The sequence below is a fragment of the Eurypyga helias genome, unplaced genomic scaffold (genome assembly GCF_000690775.1).
Source record: "Eurypyga helias isolate BGI_N326 unplaced genomic scaffold, ASM69077v1 scaffold44948, whole genome shotgun sequence".
Lineage (NCBI taxonomy): Eukaryota > Metazoa > Chordata > Aves > Eurypygiformes > Eurypygidae > Eurypyga > Eurypyga helias.
The window spans coordinates 21,215-29,933 of NW_010266062.1; the positions used below are offsets into that span (position 1 = coordinate 21,215).

General features: G+C 43.8%; 1 protein-coding gene across 1 annotated transcript; it reads left to right on the top strand.

The window, feature by feature from the left end:
• Positions 1 to 8,023: 8,023 nt before the first annotated feature.
• Positions 8,024 to 8,713, top strand: GJA10 (gap junction protein, alpha 10, 62kDa; the record flags this gene model as incomplete). The annotated part of the gene is made up of 1 exon (XM_010156926.1): positions 8,024 to 8,713. A coding segment is annotated over exon 1 (690 nt), but the record flags the coding sequence as incomplete, so codon positions are not given.
• Between the last annotated feature and the right edge of the window lie 6 nt (positions 8,714 to 8,719).

Consider the following 8,719-nt stretch of genomic DNA (forward strand, 5'->3'; position numbering starts at 1 on the left):
TCTATCTATTGTAAGTATGTGTACAGGTTCCTACGTGGTCATGTAAAATATCTGACATGTAAATATATAAATATATGTATAAAAATAGAGCTTTGCTTAGCCAAAGATGATTTTTTTAACTATATAAAACTCCAGGTTTATTTTGTATAAACTAAATAGTTTGCTTACTGTAAGAGTAATGCAAAAAATAAAAGCGTAAAATTCACACACGTACGTTCTCGTTGAACAAAGGTTGGCTTGGAGTGGTTTTCTACCGTTGTTTGTAACTTATTTCTCCGACAAGGATTTTGATAGATATATGCAAAATGTACTGTATGTAAATTTACAGTCTTGATCTGTGAAACCTCAGGTAAATGAAAACACTTTCTAGAGCTGTTGGTGAATGGCTTGACAACTACAGCTGCTGGGAAGCAGCGTTACAGTTGGCTTCTGTTAGTTTGTATAGATGAGTAGCTGCGTTGATGTTCTGGCCAATAAACATGGAAGCAATCGCCTCCTGCTTCGGTGCAGTTACTGCTCCTTGGGAGCTCGTTTCAGAGGGGACGTGGCTGGATCAGAAATCAGACAGTTTCACAGGCTGCAAAAACCTTCAAACCACTTATGAATTAGAAGCTTTCCTCTTTTTTTTTCTACAACCATTGGGTTGGTGTTGACTGGAATGTTACAACGGAGGAAGACCTTTTTGTATCCAGTGCTTTTCATTGGAAGAGTGTAGCTGGCAGCCCTTTGGGAATCTAACTCCCTATTTGCTCTTGAAGGGTCTTCTATCCAACACACACAGTTTTACAGGATTCCGTTAAAAGTTCTTAATGGACATGAGTATTGGAAAATTTTCCAAAGGGGAAATTTGGAGTGCGGGGTTTATGGAGATGTGCATAATAGTGAAATCAGCTGACTGCCTATGGACTAAAGGCATTTCTCTTCAGTGTCAATCATACAATCACAGGATGGTTTGGGTTGGAAGGGGCCTTAAAGACCATCCAGTTCCAACCCCCCTGCCATGGGCAGGGACACCTTCCACTAGACCAGGTTGCTCCAAGCCTCATCCAGCCTGGCCTTGAACACTTCCAGGGATGGGGCATCCACAGCTTCTCTGGGCAACCTGTTCCAGTGCCTCACCACCCTCTCCAGGAAGAACTTCTTCCTGATATCCAATCTAACCCTCCCCACTTTCAATTTAAACCCATTACCCCTTGTCCTGTCACTACAGGCCCTTGTAAAAAGTCCCCCCCAGCTTCCTTGTAGCCCCTTCAGGTACTGGAAGGTGCTATAAGGTCTCCCCAGAGCCTTCTCTTCTCCAGGCTGAACAAGCCCAACTCTCTCCACCTGTCCCCATAGCAGAGCTGCTCCAGCCCTCTGATCAATCCAGCAACCCATAGTTATTTCTGTCAAGTCTTTCCCCTAATTGTCTTCACCCTAGAACCAGCTGCGGAATAGCCTTCAGCAGTTTGTCTTCATGAAGAGAGGCAGCAGTAATAAAGCATGCCGAGAAACAGGTTTAAGGCTTTCTTAGAAGAATCTATGAAATCGGTCAAGAGGCATTTTGGGAGCAAAACGGGCTTTGCTAGGAAAGATGAATAAAGTTTCAGTGGTGGCTGGCACGTCCTCTCCCACCAGAGTGCCAGAGTTCTCTGCTGTGGCACCAGAAACAAACCCCTCTGAGTCATGAGAGAGAACATGGGGTGTATAACTAATAGAGAAATGCTTCAACAGGAAGGAGGTTGCACAGCTCTCGTTAAGAGGCCCATGGTTGGAACCTGTGAGCTGTAACATGATTGTCCATATTAAATTAATTGGTGTGGTCTTTGATAATTAGCCTAGTCCAAAACTGTGCAGCTCTCCTCGACACGGTTTAGACAGGAGCGGGGGCAGGCCTCAGTAGGCAGTTTGGATGTGGGCATCCGAGGGTATAGCTGTGCCGGTGCCGAGGCCTGCATGGATGTCCCTGACCTGCTTTATTTTGTATTGCAAAGGTAGGGCAGCCTTCACCTTCCTGTGGAAGGTACCTTGCCCCAGAAGGAGCAAGTCTAGTACCGGTAACGTGTATCTGTCGTAAAATGAAAAAATCTGCAATTCCAGGTGAGGTGACTTTTTTAATAAACTGGTTTCTAGCCAGTTGGGTTACACTGTACGTGGAGTGGTTTTGGCTAAAGGCAGGTAAAATTCTGCAGCCTTGGCCTGGCATTTCAGTGTGCCTATACCTGGATTGCTTCAGCCACAACCAGTTGTCCAGCTTGCTGTTCCACATGCTTTGGCTTTAGAGTTTTATGATGGGTTTGGCGAGACGTCGGCAAGCACGTACTCTCTGAAGTGGTTTTGACCCTCTATGCGTTAGCTGTCTTGAACGTCAGAATAGTAATGTATTAGTACAAAGAAATGCTCCTGTCTGTGTTACACAGGCATTGTAACTAGTTCCCACATACGTCCTTTTCTGGTTTACAGATCCCTGACACAAGAATATCAAACGCTGCAATATAGAAGGTGTATTTGGATCTAATATTTTGAGGTATATTCTGAGAACTTACTTTCTAATTGCTGCCACTTAGGATTTAGCTGCTGTCATGGGCAAGACCGAGTGAAGATCCCACACTGCGTTTGGATACTGGGGCCTATTGAAGAACCAGCAAGCTTAGAGCTTCTCCCCTGCTTGGTTGTCTCACGCTCCTGCCCCAGCACTGTGCTCCCTGGGTCTCCACTTCCTGGCAGGGAGGTCACTGCTGGTCTGGGAAGGTCAGGCAGAAAGCTGTCTGGCTTCTGCTGCTCACAGTAACCCATCTCGGGTGTCACTGATCAAGGTCCCTGGGCATCCCCTGGCTTTGTCACCACCTACGTCTCTGCTCTCCAGGATCTTTCCTCCAGCCACGCTCTTCACCTTCTTTCCAGGCTTCCTTCTTTCCAAAACTAATTCTAAAAATGATCTTTTTGGCACACCTTTCCAGCACTCTCAAGTTTTTCAGTGTAAATAGTCTACATGCAGAAGCACGAGGTGTGATCAGTCTCCTCGGTGGTGGTTCTGTCTTACGTCTTGTGGACAGGATTCAGATGTGCCACTTGTGTTTAGTCCAGGTGTCATCACAATTTACAGCCAGCCAGTACTGGCTGCAGCTGGCAAACGTCCCTGTGCTCAAGTTCGGAAGTTCCGTTTCAGACGTTCAGGCACGCGCACACACAGACGCCTGTCTGCTGCCTGTTTGCATTCACACTGTAAGCTGATCTCACCTATGGCAGATGCTTATAGCAAGGACTTTTCCTCAGCCACCAGAGATTGCTGCTCGTCTCCAAACACAAAGGACTACGCCACACTCCTGTTCTCCATCCCGATTCCTCCCACCACCCCCGTGCGCTGGGCCCTGCTTCCCTTCTGCGTGCAATTAACTCTACAGTCCATTAACAAGCTTGCATGATTAGTCCTTTAACATCACCAATTATTCTGCTACTAAAGCAGAACCGTGGCCAATTGTCCCTAAGCAGCCTACTGTCACCTTCCCTGTCCGCTGAGAAAACCAGGTAATTGTGGGGGCAGAGTGAGGTCAGCAGCCTGTGGTACTTGCTGAGGAGGGAGAAGAGGTGAGACAGAAATGCGCTGGGCCAAGAACAAGCTGCGACACAGCGTGTGCGCCGGTGGGATGAATAAATTGCAGGTGCTGCAGGTCTCGCCCAGTTCTCAAGACTTCACGGTGAGCAGAGCTGCAGAGGGTGCGCCTGAGAAATGCCCAGGAGCTGTGGAAGCCGCTGGAGATGTCAGGTCAACCAAACCTCCCAGTGAGGCATCACAAGGGCACCCAGGCCTGAGTCGCAGCTCGGAGAGAGCTGAAGCAGCAAGGTAACACCTTAGGGACGTTGTGACTGAATTTGGAAAGAGAGATGAAGGTAAAATGCCGCTGACAGGTACGTGAGAGCACGTGGGCTTGAGAGTCAGTGTCAGAGCGCAGGCGTAGGGATGAGAAAGGCCCATGGAGGTGTGGGTGGTTAGGATGAATGTCAGTATCGGGGTCTCAGGTCTGGTGGCCCTGATTTCTCACAAAATCCCATTTTGGCAACTTGCCTTCCTCTTTTAAACCTTGTCTCTCACACATACCAATTCTGAATGGGCTTCAGCTCTTTATCTCTGCTGAAGAAAGGTTACCATTCCAAAAACCTGTGTTTCTAACCAAAGACTGATGTCGGTTCCTGTGGCCTCCATTTTCAAAGACTCGGTCTAACGCATCCTAAATTAACTCACCAGGCAACAGAGTATGAAATCGGACATGACCGATCGATCCTTGGGCATCGATTCAAAGCGAAACTAATGGAATGTAAAGAAAATGTAAGACTCTGTTGTACAGTAAAGGGTGCCTCTTTAGCCGTTTTACACATCAAAATTTCATTTGGGAGCTGGGCGGAGGTGTGACATTTGAAGAACCGACTAAAACAAGGCTTAGGGCCGTTGCAAACTATGGCAGTACCGATCAAGCCTCGAGGGAATGGCTTTGTTAGATGCCACTGACTAAAATAATTGCATGATAATTTTGGCTAGAGGCACCATCCTATCATCTGATGATTTTTAAACCTTGCACAGATAGTTTAGACTGAGTGATCTTGACATCCAGCTACAAAGAACCGAGAAGTCCGCTCTGCGTACCACGTCTATGCCTTGGCTCTTGGAATAAAGAAGATGTCCTAGATCTGTTGAACGAAGGTTTGTGAGGTGCGTGCTCCTTCTGCAATGCTCTAGGATAGACTGACCAAGAGCTTTCTTCCAAGGTAAGCGACAGAATAATAATTATTCTTGGACAGTATGGAGCAGGCAGGTCCCTGCCAGACTGGAAGGAATGCGAAGTACACCCAGGAGTATTGCATCTTAGCTGGTTACTCTTTTTGACAAATTTAAGATTGAACTCTGCTTTTTCAAATCACAGCTGAGGAAATCCTGGTGTTAATTTAATACAGAAGTGATTTGAATAGTGGCAAATGATCAAATGAACTTTAAAATAAAGAAGTAACAAAGCCAAGAAATAAACTTCCAAGAGAAATGGTGGGTTTCCATCTGGTTATAACTGATTACATGTATGAGTTTCTATTGTTTGAAATAACCATATAAAAATATTTGGACAGACACGAAGGTAGTCAGACAGTAAAAATGGGAAATGTCTCAGGTATGCACAGTCTATACTGAAAATGGAGTATCTCTAGTGTACTAGGCTAGTATACAGGGCTGCCTAGGCAGGTAGTTCAGTTGCCATCCCTGGAGGTATTTAAGAGATGTGTGGATGAGGTGCTGAGGGTCATGGTTTAGTGTTGGTGTGAGCAGTGTTGGGTTAGATTGGATTTGATGACCTTAAAGGTCTTTTCCAAACAAAAAGATTCTATGGTTCTATGATTCTATTCTAATACTAGAATTTCTAGTACAGTAGTAGACTGGAAATAATATCATTGATATTTGTGATGACACCCTTAGAGTAAACTGAAATTCTCTGTTATACAGAGCTCAAATGACAACAGGGAAAGGACAGATGGAAAAATTGAAATCACATTGCTATGACAAGGTTGTAAAGTAGTTTTGGCTGATTTCTTAGAAACTCTGGCTTTCGTGGCTTTAGACTTAACTTTGCTTTACACACAACGTGGCAATATTCATACTGCAGTTCTACTAGTGCAGATTTGGGAGGAAGTGTCTTGGTATAATAAGCTCACTTAGAGAAACGAATTAGACTACTCCTGTGATTACTTTCTCCTGGAAGCTGTTATAAAGGAAAGATGAGGATAGAGTTGTTTGAATCCTGGTAGAGACAATCAAAGAAACAAACACATCTGTAGAGGCAGAGAGATATGTTTATAGTCCCTTACCCTGAATGGTTACATTCACCTTCTGTTCTGAAAGAGGCAGTGAAAATTCCTACTGCGAGAGGAATGCTATGTTCTCATCTTTGGGACTAAAGCATGACTCCTTTTCCTTTTATTCCTGCATTCACACTTTAGCATCTCACTTGGTTATTTTATTTTGCGGAGTTTGTCAGTTTCCATGAGGGACCAGCCACTCACAACACAGCAAATACACCCAAAGCTCCTTTCCTTAACTGTTGCATAGCACCATTCAGTCACCTTTCAGGGGAGGTGGTATAGAGCAATCGGCATCACCCACTCATACTTGGCCTCTTGAGGACTCTGGGTTTGGAAGCTTGCTCTATGTAGTCCTCCACTTCTCCTTTTACCGACAGTGAACTATTCTGTATCTGCACTTCCAAGCTCTGAAGAACAGGTTCAACGTTGTTAGCTTGAGATGTAACGTTTTCTAGTGGACATTTCGATGTGTGAACATCTTTACACCCACCCAACCTACGAAGTTGCAACAATTTTGAGATCTGCTTTGAAAAAAATCCATATGAAGTCAGAAGAAAGATCTGACATTGTTCTTTAAAGATAAGGAAAATGGACTACAATAATTATTGCTGATTTTTTTCTATGTATCTTACTTCAATGTCGTACATGGGTGGTAAAGAGTGGTGAAAGAAGATATTCCGTGTCCATCACAGCACCTAAGAAACTGCTTGGTGAGCTAGGTTTGCTTAACCAATTCCCTGTGTCAAAAGAGAAGTTGTTCATTGTGAAAATTCCAATTTGCAGAGCAAAACCAAATCCCAGAAATGCAATAATAAAGACTGTAGGATGCCTCTGCAGAGAATGACTGCACTGTCAGTTACAATTGAAAATCTTTACTTGCAATGTGGATAAATACAGCCTCCAAGCAGAATGGGATCATATCATAAACCATAACCAAGCTATATTGATAATGGTGATATCATCCAGCTGTGCTATCAGTTAAATTTCTCGAAGATTTTGAGTACTGCAACCAGCCACTCTTAAAATCTTAAAAAAGGCAATTTACTAAAGGCTGTGTTTCAGTGGAAATTGGGAAGTTTTGACAGCACAGTAGCATAAAAAATTTAAGTTCAAACCCAAAGGTAGATGTGATCCCGGTTGCTTTCAATATTTTATTAACACTTAGCAGAAGGAATTCCAGGGACACAGCACCGAAGGTGTGGTGCATTCACAAATGAACAGATGAGTACCTTACATTTCAATTCCCCACATTACTTGGAGCTTCTGAGTAGTTTCCAGAGAAGCAGCTTGGAAATCAAGTATCTGGCAGCAGAATGTAGATCAATGTATTGGTGAAACAAAGAGCTTCTGGGAAAGAGGTAGTTAAAAGATCATCTCACACAGCCAAAAACCATTACATCACTCCATTATGTAATCCCTGTTCTATTTATCTCGTATGTTGAAATTTATAATTAAGGTATTGGCGATTGAGTAAGACTTCAAATGGATAAAATTAAAGGTATTGATTCTAGAAGCACTCAGTTTATTACCATTATCCTGGAACTGAGACTATTTATACACGTACAGCTATGTGTAAATTAGCTCTGTATTTGCAGTTTTAGGAATCCAAGGGAGAAATTTGAGGATCATTACCCTGGTAGACGGAAAAATATTGACTGGATGGCACTAATAACTACTACTTTGGGGTGCAAAATGAAATGTTTTTCTGTCACAGTTATAGGATACTTCTCAAAACTTCATCAATCAAATGGAAGCCATGAACATTATATATTATTCTCATTGTTTTTCACCCAGAACTCTGGCAAAGCCACAGACAGTGGAATGGAGTGGGTGTAGAGTTAAACTTTAGCTCGCAAAAGATTTGCAAAGTGAAAAAAAAAAGTCTACTTTCCCAGTGGGAAGAAAATAGTGTAAAAATGTAGGCAGTTAAGAAGTACTGTGGTTTACAGCTGTAATCAATCTCTCTTAAACTTAAAATAATCTCGCATTCTCATCTTTCACCAGTAATCATAAAGGCTGCATTCATTTAAAGACCCATTAAGTAGAAAATAATGATGAGCTACTAAGAGCTCTCCTGCTATCAGAAGAATGTATATGAAATAACATTATTTAAAAGAAAATACTAAAAAGGCTATTTCCAAAGAAATCTAGTATTGTATTAAAATAATACCCTTTTTTGTATTTCAGATATGATCTTCTGACCATGGGGGACTGGAACCTGTTGGGGAGCATCCTAGAAGAAGTGCACATCCACTCCACCATAGTTGGCAAAATCTGGCTCACAATCCTGTTCATATTCCGGATGCTGGTGCTGGGAGTGGCTGCCGAAGATGTCTGGGATGATGAGCAGTCCGAGTTCATCTGCAACACGGAACAACCGGGCTGCAGCAACATCTGTTACGACAAAGCCTTCCCCATCTCTTTGATCAGATACTGGGTACTGCAGATTATATTTGTCTCTTCTCCATCTCTAGTTTACATGGGCCACGCACTCTACAGGTTAAGGGCTCTCGAGAAGGAGCGACAAAAGAGGAAAGCCCACCTGCGGGCTCAGCTGGAAGACCTGGAGCCCATGCCTGAGGAACATAGGAGAGTGGAGAGGGAACTGCGTAAGCTGGAGGAACAGAAGAAAGTGAATAAGGCACCCCTGAGGGGGTCCCTGCTGCGCACCTATGTCCTACATATCCTGACCCGGTCGGTGGTGGAAGTGGGCTTTATGATAGGTCAGTATCTTTTATACGGGTTTCACATGTCCCCCCTTTACAAGTGCACGCGGCCCCCTTGCCCTAACACGGTGGATTGTTTTGTGTCCCGACCCACAGAGAAGACCATCTTTATGGTTTTCATGAACAGCATCGCCACCGTCTCCCTGTTCCTCAACATCCTCGAAATCGCCCAC